This window comes from Candoia aspera, chromosome 6, assembly GCF_035149785.1.
Source record: "Candoia aspera isolate rCanAsp1 chromosome 6, rCanAsp1.hap2, whole genome shotgun sequence".
Classification (NCBI taxonomy): domain Eukaryota; kingdom Metazoa; phylum Chordata; class Lepidosauria; order Squamata; family Boidae; genus Candoia; species Candoia aspera.
Genome location: NC_086158.1, coordinates 18,341,853 through 18,359,236, shown reverse-complemented (window position 1 = coordinate 18,359,236; position 17,384 = coordinate 18,341,853). Strand labels below are relative to the sequence as shown.

Sequence of the window (17,384 nt, the reverse complement as noted above, 5' to 3'; positions counted from 1 at the left end):
TAACCCATTCCATATATTCTCTCTTTCCTCCCTCATTTATCACAGCATCTAAGATGCAGAGATTGTGTTGTCAGTAAGATTTTGCCAGAAATGTGGGCAAACCTAGATACAGAGGGCTTCAAGAGCTCCTTTCTGACACAATTTGCTTGATTTTCTTTACAAGGGAAAACTAGGGCATGCACTCCTATATATAACATCATGCTGATTGCTAACCTGGGTCATTCTGGAAGATCAGCTTGCTCAGAAATTGGAGGTTAATCTGATGCATGAGAAGAATTCATTGGTAGGGAAAAGCGAGTCTTCCTTGCATGAAGTCAGCAACAACATACCAGTGTGTTGTTCACAGGTCTCTTAATTGAAGTCATAGAACATCTTTCCAAATAATAGAACCTGGGTCTATCTGGGACTTTCATTATCTGAACTATTTATTTCCAATATATCTACCTGTGGATTCCTAGGAGATTAAGATATCATCATAGATATCATAAGTACCACACTCTGAAGTAGCCTAGTCTAAGAGATCTGGAAGCATATCTACAATTGTCACATAGACATAACTTGATATAGTGTCAGTGTTTATATGGGTTTTCACTAAACTAAAATAGAGTTCAAAAGTTTATGGTTCAGCAAGTAATAGAACCTAGCAATTATCTTAGTATGTTCTGGGAACCATGCCATTTCTTTACACGATAACATGGTTTGGTTGTATTGAACACAGCATGTTATATAAGGATAACAATTGTGTTTTTTTAACTGAGATATCTACCTACCTATCTACCTCACACCCTACCTACAGTATGGATGAAATGGTAATCTATAAGTGTATGCCATCTGTTTCACAGCTGACCAGGAAGTGAAACTCAGCTTCTATTTGGTTAGAATTTCTTTTGAAAAATTCTGTCAACAATACCACCGTTACCTAAAGTCTCCTCCCAGTTGAGTTTGACTCCTGGTGACTACAGGAACACATTGTTAATTTTAGAACAGTATAGAAGTTGTTTTCCATTGCTTTCTTCTGGGACATTTTTTTCAACTTCCCAGGCTAGTTCACTTAGATTTCCCATCTATTAACTAGTTCCAATTCTGCTTATTATTTCTGGGATATTACTTTTTTATTTTTATCACAATAGTTCATTCGTGTATGCTGACTTTGAACATGGACCAGCATATATTTAAATGCTAGATTTCTTATACAGTATATGATTACTTGGATGAATTGGAATGAATGTATATTCTCTACCTATAAGAACCTCCAGTACTAGAAGATGGAGATAGATCAGCACTCTGTCATTACCAGATTGGAAGGTAATGACAGAAATATGGCAAGCAACAGAAGAACTAGTAAAGGCTCTAACTAAGCCATGCCAGAAAACCTGGAGAACAACACAGTGGCAAACATATTGGAAGAGAGAGAGAGAGAGAGAGAGAGAGAGAGAGAGAGAGAGAGAGAGACTCTTAACACAGTGTGCAAACTATCATACAATATCCTTAATTTCACATGCTAGCAAAATAATGCTTAGAATCATCCAACACAGATTAGAGCTGTATGTGGAAAAGAGATGCCAGGTGTTCAAGCTGGTTTTAGAAAAGGCCAAGGAACATGAGACATTATTTCTGATTCATACTGGATAATTGAAAAAGCCAAAGAATACCAGAAAAGAAATCACTAGTGCATTGATTATTGAAAGGCCTTTGATTGTGTGGATCATGCCAAGCTCTGGAACATGCGTAGAAAAATGGGAATCCCAGAACATCTCACTGGCATCATATAAGAAACGTATATACGGGTTAGGAAGCCACACTATGGACAGAACATGGTGAAAGAGACTGGTTCCAGGTTGGCAAAGGAGTGTGACATGACTGTATACTCTCCCCTTATTTATGTAATCTTTATTTATTTATTTATTTATTTATCAAATTTATCACTGCCCACCTCCCAAAGGGACTCTGGGTGGTTTACAATAAAACATAAATAAGAGAAATATAAAACTATAAAATGCTATAATACATAATAAAATAATTATAATAAGAACCCAATGGCTAAAAGTTCTTTGTGATTCACAAGCAGAGCAGCGTCCTCCTGAGAGACTAGCCATCCCCAGGAATGACTATTCTCCCTCCCTGCCCCAGGCATGATGACAGAACCAGGTCTTTAGTTGTTTCCTAAAGTCCAGGAGGGAGGGAGCCAATCACACTTCCGGGGGAAGGGTGTTCCAAAGGGTGGAAGCTGTTGCAGAGAAGGCCCGCCTCCTGGACCCCGCCAGATGGAGTTCTCTTACAGACGGGGTCCGTATCATGCCCTCTCTGCATGACCGGATGGGACGGGTTGATATGATAGGGATGAGATGGTCTCTATATGCTAAATATACATTAAGGGAAGCTGAATTGGAAAAAGATGAGTGTGTCTTTAAAACTGGAGGAAGAAACAGCAATAATCTGTGCTATGCTGATGACACTACCCTGATAGCTGAAAATGCAAAAGATCTGCAACCTCTAGTAATAAAAGTGAAGGAGTATTTAGTCCCACAGTGAAAAAGTAGGAGTAAAATTAAATATAAAGAAGACCAAACTAATGACAATAGATATAACAACCAGTCTTAGAAATTACAATGAAGATATTGAAGTGGCGGATAGCTTTTGCCTTTAGGATCAACCATCAACAGTAAACGAACCAGCAGTCAAGAAATATACCACAGATTAGCACTTGGTAGAGTGTCTATTAAGGCCTTGGAAAAGATATTCAAATGCTGTGATGTCTGTATACATATGAAGATCAGAACTGTGCAAGCCATGGTATTCCCTCTGACACTCTGTGGAAGTGAAAGTTGGACTTTGAAGAAGCAGGATAGGAAGAGTATTGATGTTCTTGAACTTGGTGTTGGAGAAGACTCCTAAGAATATCATGGACTGCCAAAAAAGAAAACAAGCCAATGGATCATTGAACAAATCAACCAAGGCTGAATGATCCTATTTTGGGCACATTATGCAAGGACTATCTTCCTGGAGAAGGTTATAATGCTGGGAAAGGTGGAAAGAGAAGAAGAGGGCATCAAGGTGAATGGACTCAGTTGAAGTGGTGATGGATACACCTTTGGAAGACCTGAAAGTCCAGGTTAGGGACAGATCGTCATGGAGAAAATGTATCTATGTGGTCACTAAGAGTCAACAAATGACTTGATGGCACATAATTAATCAATAATCAGCATTCTTCACCATATAGAGAGAGTGGCTAGTCTCCGCATCTGATGAAGTGAACAGCTTATGCCATTTAATAAAATTTATTAAAAATTATTATGATGAAGTAAAAGCATATGCCATTTAATAAAATTTATTAGTCAAAAAAGGAATTACCAGACTTTTTTTTTTTTTTTTTACTACCATAGTCTAATATGGCTACCTTCCTATGTCAGAGAGGGGAAGTAGACAGACAACAGTATTTACAAGGAGTACAGTAAAGGTGATGGGCTCTTAAACTTGATATTCTCCTCCCTGCTTAAGTGTCCATCTCTCTGTGGGTACTCAGAAGTACTTAATGTTTGTTCTCTTAGAAAGGAACTGCTAGCCAAAAAAGATAAACCTAAGACCAAAACTAGACTGGCCCACAACTGACACTTTTTCATGCCCACCTCAAAGGAAAATGTAAAGGTTTCTTAAAATATAAAAAGGAGAAATATTTCAAATGCTCAAAACCCAATTAAAGTTTGCAAGGAGGGCTTGCTTCAGAGAATGCGAAGAAGCAAGACTGTCAGTTCTTGTAGATGGGGCATTTCTCTAGAGCTATAGCAATGATACGTTGCTGAGTTCCTTCAACTGTTTTTTCTTGCATTTGATTTGTCCATCCTTTTGTCAGAGCATTTTTAAAAAGAAAAAAAGAAAAAAAGAAAAAGAAATTCCACTTGTATCTGGAAAATGGTGCTGAATAAATATAATGACTAAAGTAATGTAAAAGGCATAACCTAAGCAACTTTTGAAACTGGTTGACAAGTATTTTCTTCATGATAAATAAAGCTCCCCCTTACAAGGGTTTTGCTGAGTGTATCAATGACTGTGATTGATAGTACCAGTTACTGTCACTCATTTACTTCCAAAGGCTTTCTGAAGAACACCAAAAGTCAAGAAGAAAAATGAGGATAAAATTACCTTTTAAAAAAGGAACGTAGTTGTCATCATGGCTTTCTGAATTTAAAATAAATCATGAGGAAAGCAGAGCCAAAAATAACCGCATAGAAGAAAACATGCTTTGATTAATATTCATAATAACATCTACCAAAACCAAAATGGGCTTTGAATCAAAGTCAAAGAGAAATACTAAGAAACTTTTATCTGGCTAAAATAGCTTTATCAGTTTCCAAAAGTGAACTGCTGCTGCCACTGTATGTGCATGAACATGTGCAAATCTTTCATATTTATTGATGATAATAGTTATTTCCTGATACCACTGGTGGAGAAATTGGTATTTTTATCCCTTTTTTATGGTTTAGGAATCCCTTGTTAAGACTTTTCTATCCTTCCCTTTTGCAATCAAATCTCTGAAGATGCATTTGGTCTTTAGCACAGTATATATCCATACAAACTAGAAACAGAGAACTTTAGAAAGGTCATTCAGGTTTGATGGAGAACACTTTCTCATTGCCATAGTTGAATCTTACTTCATCAACTATTTGGATTGGCTTCTTACAGTATGTAGAATGGGTCCATTTTACACTAATAATAATAATAATAATAATAATTATTATTATTATTATTATTATTATTATTTAGATTGATCATTTAATGTTGACATGGTATGCTCACTCATCTGGGGAAAAAAAAACAAAAAAAAAACCTCTTGTAAGACAAAGATTTCTAACAAAACATGCCAAGAGCTATGAAAAGCTTTGATGGGGTGAGTCAAGGGTGATTTTGAATAGAAGCAGAGCCACAAACTGCTACGGTTAGTTCCTGGACCTTGAGCAGCTGTGTTGCTTCAGTTCAGCTGCTTCTCTGGAGTTGTCTCTGTGTATGAAGCACATATGAAGCAAAACAGTCAATTAAGGTGACGTGCTCTTCTTCTTAAATGAAGTGGACAATGTCCAATCACTTCAAACATTGAGGCAGATAATGTCACCTAAAAACTAAAGGAAAAGTACATAGGCCTAACACATGTACGATTGCATTATTAAATAGTCATCTCAAGGGAAAGAGAAATTACCTTGCGAGCTTATCATGCTGCCTTAGTTTATTTTAGCTGTAGAAATTGGAGGAGAAATGTAAGAAGTAGTATTTATTTACTCAGGCTGAGCACCACTATGGCACAAATCCCAAATCCTGAATGGAATAAAATGATGTGTCATGCTGTTTTTAAACTCCCATAAGGTAGAATGTGTTTCTCTAGTTTACTAATTCAAAAGCCTACTTTACTTCTACCTCTGAGAATTAATCTGGGAACACAGTTGGTTTGTTTGTTTTGCTGTTGCTGCTTTATATTACTATTTTTTTAAAAAAATATATATTTACACTGTAAACTGCCTACAATCATGAGATTAAAGTAGCATACAAACAGTTGTAAATGAATAAATGAATTACAATGTTTTTGATGAAAAGGATGGCAACACTCAGCAAAGCAAGGAAACAAACAAGCAAATCAGTAAATGAATGTAAAAGTTGAACTATTCGTTCATTTTAAAAATCCTTGAGAAGAAGGAAAAGAAGAACCTCAGACCAGTGCAATCCTTGTGATCATACTATCTTTTGTCTGATCACAAGAATTTCAGGAATAGGAGAGAAAATGTTTGAGAGAGACTTTATCCATTTGCTCAGCTCATTACAATTTTTAGAAGTTGTATGATCAAGGCTTTATTTTGTTTTAGGATCTCTCAAATAATTGACACTGTAGAATTTTTTTTTCCTGCTGCAAATATCATTACATTCTGTCAAAAAAGGTAGTTTGACAGATTTTAAAGACATGTGATTCAACATTTCTTGGCTCTGGTTCAATGAAATTTGGCATACTTCCTTCATTCATAATGGTTCAAACCAGAACATTCCATACTGTTGGAAGAAACTCACTCCCAAGCATTTATGATTTTCCCACGGCTAAACAATGGAAAAAACAGGGCTCCATTTTTTTTCCTGATTTATGCTCCAGAACTTGGATAAGCTAGAGTATTCCAAGATAGATCAGGCTATTTTCTGAGCTAAGGAGGTTTAGTAGATGACGTTAAGTCATAGTTTTCCTAAATAAAATAAACAGAACACATTTAAAAATCACACTGTTGTATGAAGTATTCAGACTTATTCAGAGCAGCAATGTTTGGGAAATTACAGGTTCAAACAATACTAAATGCTTTATTTATTTGTTTATTTATCATATTCCTTCACTGCCCATCTCGTATTGCAATGACTCTGAATTCTTCTAATAATGTTAGTTATTAAAACTTAATAAGTAATGAGTCTTAAGTAAATGATTCTTGCTAAAAGACAAAAACCGCCTGTTCTTTGTGGCCATAAGTGGAACGGCATTTATCCACCCATAGTTATGATCTTTCAGTGCTCACAGATAATGCAGATTCTCAGTGTTTGCTTGAAATAAATACTACCTGCCACTAATTAAACAATAATTCAAAGAACAATTGGATTGACGTCATGGGTAAGGCAATTGATGTGCTGTTTTTGAAATATGTGTATATGTGATATATATACATATATGCATACACATTCTACAGTGTGTTATGCTGTCATGGACTAGGTTCTTTTCTCAGCCAATGTGCATCAGGACTGCATGAAGTGAAGCTTAAAACATTTGCAGCAAAATGTACTGCAGAAAACAAATGAAGCTGTCTAGTACCGACTTATGATTGAAATTCTTCTAGCACTTGCTCATTTTTTCTTGCATTTTTTACATAAAATTCATAGGTATACAGGACTCTGATCATATAGGTATCAGGGAGTTCAAAGCTCTACCAATCCTACCGCTGGTTGAATTATTTTTCCCTTCCAACGCTCCCCCATTTAATTTTTTAGTTATCAGCTGGTTTGAGTTTACTAGCAGTTGTGATAATAATGTTAATTATTACCACAACTGCTAGTGTGTAATGTTAATAATGTTAATTGTGATAATAATGTTAATGCTGTACCGAAATCTCATTTAAAATTTCTCAAGTTCTAAAAACTTGCAAAAGAGGATTTGTTTTTCTACCTTTTTCTCAGGATGCTTGAGAATTTCTTTTGAATTTCTCTTTATGACATTTTGAACTTTGTTTACTGTGTCAAGTTGTTGCTGAAGCTTTCAACAGTGCTGAGGTTTTGGTCACACATATTTCTATTACCTTGAAGCTTCTCTGCCTCCCAGTACTTCCCAGTCTGAAAAAAACAAACAAACCAATAGGACACGTTTCTTTGAGATTTAATTGAAACAGGAAACCAGAGAGGCTGCAGCCCACTGGAAAGAGAATCCTGAAAGGGTTCTGTGATTCTGAAAGCAAAATAATGTATGGGCAGATGAGAAGCTATTATTTAGAGGCTTGGTACAACTTTCAAAATAATGCACTATAAGCAACTTTGCTTTAAAACTCCCGATTTATTTGGGGGTAAGGCAATCACGGATCTAAATGTGAGCTACTCTCTTCCAAAACTAAAGACTTGAGCTTTGACAATTGTACTGGGACCTACAAAGAGAAGCTATGCTTACAAAGAAATGTAAAACATCCTCCAAAATTAGGCCATCTTCAGACAAAAATAAAAGGCAAGGCTGTCAGAATATTTTATTGGGGGGAAAATCCTATTTGTTATACTACAAAAGTGACAGCAGGAGACAAAACAGAAATCTCTTATTGTGGGAAGAGCTATAGCAACAGCACCGTTTATATTTATGTGACCTTTATAGGGAGCCCAGCTTTATTTACAGATAGAAAGATACTGATTGTAGGCCTGAATAGTTCTATTTTTCTCCAGCATTGCTATTTCTCCAGACAAATAAGTGTGATGAGGGTGAATATTTTTGTTTGAAAACTTTAAAGTCAAGAGTCTTCACAGAATTTCAAATGTAGGCTGCAGTTACGTGTGCTAAGAGTCTAGCATTAAATAGCAGGGTAGGGTGAACATCAAAGTCGTACTACTTTTGCATCCTAGAAAGACAAATAAATGCTATCATTCAAGTTGCCATTGCACATGGCCTAAAATGACAGTTTGTAGCAAATATGGAAAATACTGTTAGCCTCCTAGGCACATTCTGCACTTTACAAAATAACCCCTTGAATTTTGCATATTGGCAGAATTAGATGTGAAAAAAGGAGAAGAGGAGATATTTGTTTGATTTGAATGAGTGAAAATGTGCAAACCTTAGATCAGCTATTATTTGATAGTCATGTTTCCTTAATATTGCAAGATGTTTAATTTGGTGGGAAAATGCACATAAAAGTGTTAGCATACAACAAGACATTATATTAAATATGTGTACTACAAAATAAATTCAAAGAAATGCACACAAAGGTGCATACCATATTTATTCTTCCCAACCTAACAGAATGTTGGAAAGAAAGGGGTTAGGAGTCAGTCCATCAGAAGGATTTGTTTGTTTAACTCTGATACCACCCAATTCCAATTGACTCTGGGCATCTCACAGCTTAAAAAGAAAACAACAAAATGCAATCAAAAGAATAAAGCATATAACAATAAATAATATGGTGAATCCCATAAGCAACAAACTCATCATGCACCCAATGAGGGGCTGCAACTATCCTAGCCCAAAGCCTAGAAGAACTGTAGGTCTTTAAGGCCCTTTGGAATGCCAAAAGGGTAGGAGCTACCTAGATCTCTGTGGGAACCTCATTTCAGAGGGCAGGCACCATAACAGAGAGGCATGCTTCTGGGGTCCTGATAATCAAACGATGCTACCTACTCACTGAGCAGGAGCTGTGAGGCTAGGAAGACTCCCAGATTGTGCAGCATTTTCAAATGGGGAAATGCTACTGAAAACTGCTCCAGATTTAGGTGTAGGGAAGAAAAACTGGCAAAAGAAAGACCATGCTCAAAATTGGACTTCATTCAGCTGGGGCCGTAGGAAAAAAAAGCATTCCTGAAAAAAATTTGCCAATGTATCCCAATGGGAGAGGCAACCCCATTCTTCCTCCCTTCTGGTCACATGACCCAGAGCTGAGTCTATGCAGCCACCTGTGCTTCCCAGTGCAACAAAAACACAAATACAGATACAACATGAGGGAAGAGCAGTAATACACAGAGAGAAATGCAGCACATATAAACCTAACATGATTTAAAATATCCTCCCCCTGCCACTTTCTCTCTCTCTCTCTCTCACACACACACGTGCACATACATCATGTAGGTATATGTGCAAACATGAAATGCATACTATGGCCACTGTTGATAAAGGGGTTGGAAAGAATTCCAGAAACTATACTCTGCATGTTTTTTTCTACTTTAATATTATTTTCCAAAAGAGCCTATGAACTGACATGGAAATGAAAAAAAAAAAAAAACCTTAGGAAAATCATACTTTAGGAAAATCGAAGTTGATCGATATGTCAGCTTCTAGATGAATGTGGATGTCTCTGCATGAATTTTTATATAGGAAAGAAAAAAGGAGAAAAAAGGCTAAGGAACTTCATCTGTTGCATACAATTGATCTAGATACACTGCACTCCTGCCATAGAAGTTTCTGGCCTATCTCTTAAAAATCTGTACTCTGAAATTTGGATTAGCATTTCAGCCTTATTTTTATTCTGTACCATGCGATTTGTCTAAAGTGGTAACCTTAAGACAAATTCATGATTAGAATATTAATGGCATACTCATTGAGAAAATTGTCAGGAGAACTTTGTTGTAACAAATTCTGGAATTAAATCACTGATTATGGGATGTCTCTCAGATTGTCCCTTAAAGGCACATATTCAGCATGACCCACTCTCAGCCACCACACTCATGTTGAAAACACGAAATGTATGTGGATTGGTGGATGGGTGGATGGACGGACAGTACATGTATGGGATTTCTTCCCCATTGTATTCTCCTTCTTGTTATGTTTCATGTATATTAATTCAGTGCTTTAGTGTTAAAGGTGATTTCCAACTGTTATTCCCTTTTTTTTTTTCAAATTTTCCTCTTTGTTTGTCAAAGAACATGATGGTAGAAAGGCTGAGGACAAAGAAAATACAATATTTTGCAACTTGAAACACCTACCTTCAATTGCACCAGCTGTTGTAAATATAAACCAAGGTTTAGTTCTCTTGAAAGTTAGACAGTGGATGATTAATACTGTTAAAGCATATTCTGACTTTAACCCAACATTGTCAGCTCTTGGAAGAATTGGGACATTTTTCCTAGAGAGATAGCCAGCAGTTTCTTATTGCTCTCTATTGGAAATATTATACTCTATCACTGATATCAACGTCAGATTCCATATTACATTTGTGAACAACTATATTAATATTAGTAATGGAGCAGGAATAGCCAGATGCCATTCTAATAAGCTGGCAATTGAAAATAGTTTCAAAAAATACTTTCTGAAGAGAAATAATAAGAAAAGTTACTGCATTGTAAAATGAAACAGCCCTTACCCAGTTTTTGCAAAATTTGCCCAGTACTTCAGCATAGATCTGCTCAGTGCTTCCTCTGCTTTCGTATAATTAACTCTTCGCTCCAGAGGCAGTCCAAATACAAACTCAATTTCATACCCATGTGGAACTCCCATCCATTCTGGCCAAGGAAGTTTTGAAGATCTGTGCTCAAAGAAGTACAAAAAAGCATTGTTCTCTGCCAAGGCAAATTGTTTTATGAACTCAACCACTGGGCATATGATATTGTAATCCCCAATGATATCATCCATGGTATCACGATAATTGAAAATATTATTCTCATCTTCCCAGTCTGTATAGTGAAAAGCAATAGATTCCAATCCAATTTCATTTAATCCTGGAAAAGAAAGTTTCAGACCTGCCTGGAATTTTGTTTCATTGATAAGACTGTTGTTATCTTTGCTGAAGCCAGGTGCACCATACACAAGAAAAGTTGTACCTTCATCTTTGTTCACTCCCATCAAGATCTGTGTTTGTTTAAAGTGCCCATTTTTCAGTAATATTGCTGGCATATCAGCAAGAAAGTCACCATCAACCACTGGACTAAAATACAAATCTATGAGACTGGTGTGTGTTAAAACAGCTACTCCTTTCTCCAATATATCCTGGGGATCTTTGTGTCGAAGACAAAAAATGATGTCACTTTCATTTTCGCTAGTACAGTCGAGGAGCTCAGCTAGAACTAGAGTTCTCCTTCTTGCTTCAGATGGTAGAATTGCACTCCAAGGGACATTTCCAGCTCCACTTTGCATGATTGCCCGAGTGAAGAGAGGATAGCTTTGTGGAGAAAGAACATGGTAGCTAACAGACCCTGCTCCAGCACTTTCTCCAAATAATGTCACACTTCTGGAATTGCCACCAAAGGCTCCTATGTTGTCATGGATCCATTGAAGTGCTAGCCTTTGATCAAACAAACCTTCGTTTCCTGGGGCTTCTTCATTTCCTGGCAAAGCCAAGAATCCCAAAGGCCCTAATCTATAATTCATTGAAACAACAATGACTCTTTCCACACGGGCTAGAAACTTGCCATCATAAACAGATAGAGAGGCTGTCCCAGTTTGGAAGCCACCCCCATAGATCCATACCATGACTGTTGCATTTTTAGGCTTGGGAGAAGGAACCCATACATTGAGATAAAGGCAGTCTTCACTAAGTTTTGTGTTTGGATTCCACATCTCTGACCCTGCAAAGCCAGGGAAAGTATTATCTAGGAGCTGAAAACAAGAGTTGGCATACTTGGTGGCATCCCAACTTCCTTTCCATTCTTCTCGAGGTTGTGGCTTTTTGAAACGCAGGCTACCAATTGGTGGTGTTGCAAATGGAATCCCAAGAAATGCAGTTACTGTTCCACCAAGCACAGGCAACTGAACACCTTTTACTATTCCATTCTTAGTAGCAATGATGGTATCATCCCCAGCAGGGAACACCTTCTTGACAAACATATAGAACAGAAGAAACCACATGAGAATTTTTGTGTGGTTGCACATCCCATTGGTGTGCATCATGAATTCTGAAATAAAAGAAAAGGAAAGAGTTTAACCAGAACTTTCAGATGCAGAGATGAAGTGAGCTACTGCATTAGGGAGCTGTGTTGTACAACCTCAAGAGACTTACAACATGGCAGCTGCATTCAAAGAAAATGGATCTCAAAGACAGCTCAGCTTGGAAACTGTCCCAATGTCATTATTCACAAAATATAACCAAACAGAAATGGGCAAAAAGTTAATATGATCACCACCAGCACCACCACCACTTCAGTTGGGCTAAACTGAACACTCCCACATTCACTGACAGCCAGCCAGCAGCCAGCCAGGGTCTAACTGTGAATGCACATCTTCACTGAGATGCTCTTTTGCCATACAGACTCAGACTCACAAGCCCATCTCCTCCTTATGCTGGAGATGGAGATGGTTTTTTGTCTGAGAACAAAGGGTACCAGGGCTAGGAAAATGATCTAAGAAAGATTGTTCCTGAGCTGCTTATAAAGGTTGGAATCTAATAGCAACTGGAAAATCTAGGGGAAGCAAGTACTGAAACAAGTTTCCTTCAGTGATCCACTTATTTCTAATGAATAGCTAACAAGTTTGAGCTACAAATATCACATTATATGACTTTTATCGGGGAATGTGTATAGCTATTTATAATTTCACATGATAGCAAAATAATGTTTGGGATTACCCAATACAGATTAGATCCCTGCATGGAAAAGGAGATGCCAGATGTTCCAGCTGGCTTTAGAAAAGGCTGAGGAATATGAGACATTATTGCTGATGCATAGTGGATAATTGAAAAAGACAAAGAATACCAAAAAGAAGTCATTATGTGCTTCACTGATTATAGAAATGCCTTCAATCATGTCAATCATGTCAAGGTATGGAACATGCTTAGAAAAATGGGAATCCCAGAATACCTCATGGAAAATCGATATACAACACAGGCAGATCATGGCAAAACAGACTGGCTCCAGGTTGGCAAAGTTGTGCAACAAGTCTGTATACTTTCCCCTTATTTATTCAACATATATACTGAATGTATATTAAGGGAAGCTGGATTGGAAGAAGATGAATGTGGTTTTAAAGCTGGAGGGAGAAATATCAATATTTCTTTGTGGCATTTATCTTTACTGTAATGAGGCCAAGGACTATCTATGAACAACTTGTTTTATATTGTGCCCCTTTCTCTGGCACTCTACAACTGGTTTGCCATACATCAACAAAGAATGCAATCCTTGGGGCAACATCCATAAATTAAATTTTAAAATAATACATAAATTTAAAGTAAAGTATCCTGAGAATGGAGGAGAGAATTTGGCATTGTATTATATTCTTCTTCATCTGCTGCAGTGACCAAATCTCTGGATGAGAGGCAGGGGATAATAACAAGATTAAACAGGGTAAGTGTAAAGAAGTTTGTTTGTTTTGTTTTGTTTTTTGCTTTCTACTTGCTTTACAGGTAGTCCTCGCTTGATGTCCATTAGTTTAGTGACTGTTCAGAATTATGACAGTGCTGAAAAAAGTGACTTATAACCAGTTGTCCTGCTTATGACAGTCAGTATTCCCACAGTCACATGATCAAAATTTGGGTGCTTGGCAACCAGCATGTATTTATGATGGTTGCAGCATCCTGGGGTCATATGATTGCCATTTGCGAACTTCCCAGCCGGCTCCCGACAAGCATAATCAATGGGGAATTATGTGATTCACTTAACGAACATGTGGCCTGCTTAACAACCACATGATTCATTTAACAATTGTGGTGATTTGCTTAACAACTGTCACAAAAATGTCATAAAATTGGGTGCGGTCACTGGATGCCTCGCTTAACAATTGCACTGCTTAATGGCAAATTTTCTGGTCCCTATTGTGGTTGTTAACTAAGGACTACCTGTACTGGATTCACACTTCTTCACATCAAGCAAGCCAACTAGGTTATGATGGCATCCTCAAGCAAGTTCTGGGAAAGTAGGTCTTAGAGTAGATGTTCCCCACATTCCCTTCCAGACCATACATTCTATGATTCCATGCTTCATACTGCTCACTGAAGAATATGAATAGCCAAGAAACTACCTGAACACTTTCATACATGTATTTAGAATAGGCTCTTACATAGCCTTAAATGTGGATGAATGAAGATTGATTTGGACATTCATAGCTTAGTTCTTTAAATGGCACATTGAAACTCACTGGAGAATAATGGCAAAGGCAGGATAAAATCCTTAAGTGTGGAAGTCAGTTAAATACATGATTTGCATCTGAGTTCTGTAAATGAGCAAATCTGACTGCTGGAGACTAGGGTTTATTAGATTTGACTTAATCTATTCAGAAATGGTTGGAGAAGTCCATTCAAAGAAGTTAATTGGATGATATGAAAGTCCCCTCTTCAAGCTTATCAATATGATACATGTGTACTGTGTGTGTGTGTGTGTGTGTGTGTGTGTGCGTAAAGATTTTTTAAAAAAAAAAAATGGGGTCTTGATTTATATGAACATAATGCAGTAAGTCAGAAAATAGCAGTACATTGGAAATAATGCAGGATTGGTACAGGAGAACTTTGTTCAAACAGGGGACTTTAGAAAAGCTGAAATCGTATGTTTTAATCCATCATGGACATTTTATGAGGTCAGGGTTAGACAGAACAGAAAAGATAGAAAAATAAGGACCTTTTAAGCCAGACTATATTTTCACACTAAATTGTTTTGCTAGGAAAGGTTGTCTTTGTATGGGTTTTTGTGTAAATGTGGATATGTATACAGGGCCACAACTAGGGGGGGCAACCAGGGCATGTGCCCTGGGTGCCATGCTGGGGGGAGCACCAAAATGAGCATTGGAGGGGTGCCAAAACAGGTGTGGAATTCATGTTTGCCCCGGGTGACACAGACCCTAGTTGCGGCCCTGTTTGTACATGTGGATGTGTATTGACTGTGTTTTTTAATGTATCTAATTTATGCATGGTTTGGGAGTCAATGCTTTAATAATAGTTAGAAAGTCATATTTTATGTTCTTAGTAAAAACATAGGAAAAAGGCTCCATAATAATATGCAGTAACTTAGACATTTTGAGTAATTTCTTCTTGAAAGAAATATATGGAAAAGGAAAAAAGTATTCTATGTCCTCATTACTGTCATTTTAAACAATCTGTTCTCAAGTAATTTGAGTAATGCTTCTATCCTTAAAAGGAGCAGAGTTAATTTCTGTGGAAAATACAGCTGCACAACTCTTGAAGGGCTGTGTTGCTTGTTTCTGTTAAGATTCTGAAAGCTGAGAGTAGAAAATAGGAACATTTCTGCTTGAAGTGCTTCTTAATATGTGATAGCATCAAAGGAACTGAAGGACAGAGGAGGATTATCAGAGACAATATTTCACTGATTCAGTTGAATGCAAAGCAAATAAAAAGCCATACGATACAGGCCCTGTATTGAAGGAGGAGACTGAAAGGAAAAGCAAACTTTGTAAAGCCACTTGGGGCATTCCATAAAGAAGTATGGAGTATTATCTTTAAACTTTACTCACTGAAGTTCTTACAGGAACATGTGCATGTATGAATTTTATGCTTTTCAGGTTTGGGCATAATACAAGTGCTCTAGGGAATATGTGAAATAAATGTGATTTTGAATGGACTCAATCCTCAAACTTGATTTCAGGATGAGGCACATGAACCACCTCTTGCCAGGGAGCAGGACAATAGAATTGACAGGCTTCTGCACTGTTCTTAATCTCTCTAGGGTTTGACCAAGCTAAATAACTGCTCACCCAAAGAATAAAGGAGGTGATAATAGGTTGCCCCAGTGTACGAGAAGTTTTCCTACTTATTTTGTTTTAGATGCTGTCCAGTTTTACTCCATCGACTGTAGTCTTTTAGACATATACTTGCACAGTTTATTAATACACATTATTATATTTGCCTATTTTATTATTTTATTATAGAAATTCCTTGCTATGATTGTATTTATCTCATCTATTTGATTTGACTTTTGTGTTGTAAATTTTGTAAATTATTCAGCAGGAACTGAATAAATGTTACTACCATTACTAAATGTTTTTTTCCAATGGAGATAGAGTCAAACATCCATTCAAGACTGCCAGATGCAAATATGGTACCCAAGGTTCTTTTCTTGTTACTGGATGCAAAGGCATTTTGTTTTTCTTCCATCATGCTGTCCTTTAATAAGTGTAAGAGTGACACATGCAGGGAATTCTCATGTCTGGAAATTTCTTTAATGCATAACTTGTATATTGAGCTCTGCAAAAGCAACAGTTCTGACTGATGAAGGCTAGGGTTTAATTTCAAGACTGGGAAAGGAGCCTTCAATGTGCATATATTGATTCTTAATAGCCTATCCTGCCTTTTCCATTTCAAAGAATATGTGTAAGGCATCTCAAATAACCATGACAAACATACCATCATTCATTCATTCCTTCCTTCCTTCATTCATTCATTCCTTTGTATGTATGTATTCCTATGTATGTATGACCAGATCTTACTGTTAGTTCAGTGGTAAAGCACATTTCAGTGTTCAATTTTTGGTGTCTTTGGTTCCAAGTATCAGGCAGCACATACTGGGAAGAAATATTATCTGATGTCCTAAAAAGTTGCTACTGTTGATCATGCACTTGAACAAAGAGCCTGTGCTGATATAAGGTGGTTTCTTATGTTTTTTATCATAAGGAGGAGAAGGGGAGTTGATTAAAACAAAACACACCCAGATTTCACTCTCCAGATAATTCTTACATTTTCAATTCAGCAAGTACAAGAGAAAGACTATAATGACTTTCATTAGCCAGGGAACTCCATGTTCTTATTAGGTAGAGAGTAAGGAAGATGACATTGATGGAAATGTGCAGGAAATACCTATACAAAAGAGGCTAAAACATTTTTAAAGTCCAGAACAATGAGATAACATTGGGAAGAGGCTCAAGCTGACAGATCACTACTTACTAGAGTATAAAAAAGGAGGCGGAAGTACAGCAGAATAAGACTTACAAGATTCTGTTATTATAGCCAATCTCAATAAGAGTAGTCTTAGCCTTCATGTGGAGATGATTCCTGGTCTAGTCTACTGAGTGGGGTTGACAATCAGTATGGAGTGGCAAGTTTGAGAGCAGACGTAACTGTTCAAGATTAAATTATATGAAAGCTTTTGCTGAGACCCTATTTTATATTTGCTGGTCACTGTATTGCCAATCAATTTCAGTACTGTCCTTATATGTATACTTTAAAGCATAGCACCTTTTAATTATATCTAGCCATAGATATTCAATGGGAGGAGCTACTGGGGAATAATCCTGTAAAATCTGAAGCATGACAAAGAAGGGA

At 37.0% G+C, this 17,384-nt stretch overlaps 1 protein-coding gene across 1 annotated transcript in view; it reads right to left on the bottom strand.

The window, feature by feature from the left end:
• Positions 1-12,076, bottom strand: part of BCHE (butyrylcholinesterase) — a 49,376-nt gene extending 37,300 nt beyond the window's left edge. The window contains exon 1 of the mRNA XM_063307873.1: positions 10,554-12,076. Coding sequence (XP_063163943.1) covers positions 10,554-12,076 — 1,523 coding nt within the window. The remainder of the gene's footprint in view (positions 1-10,553) is intronic.
• Between the last annotated feature and the right edge of the window lie 5,308 nt (positions 12,077-17,384).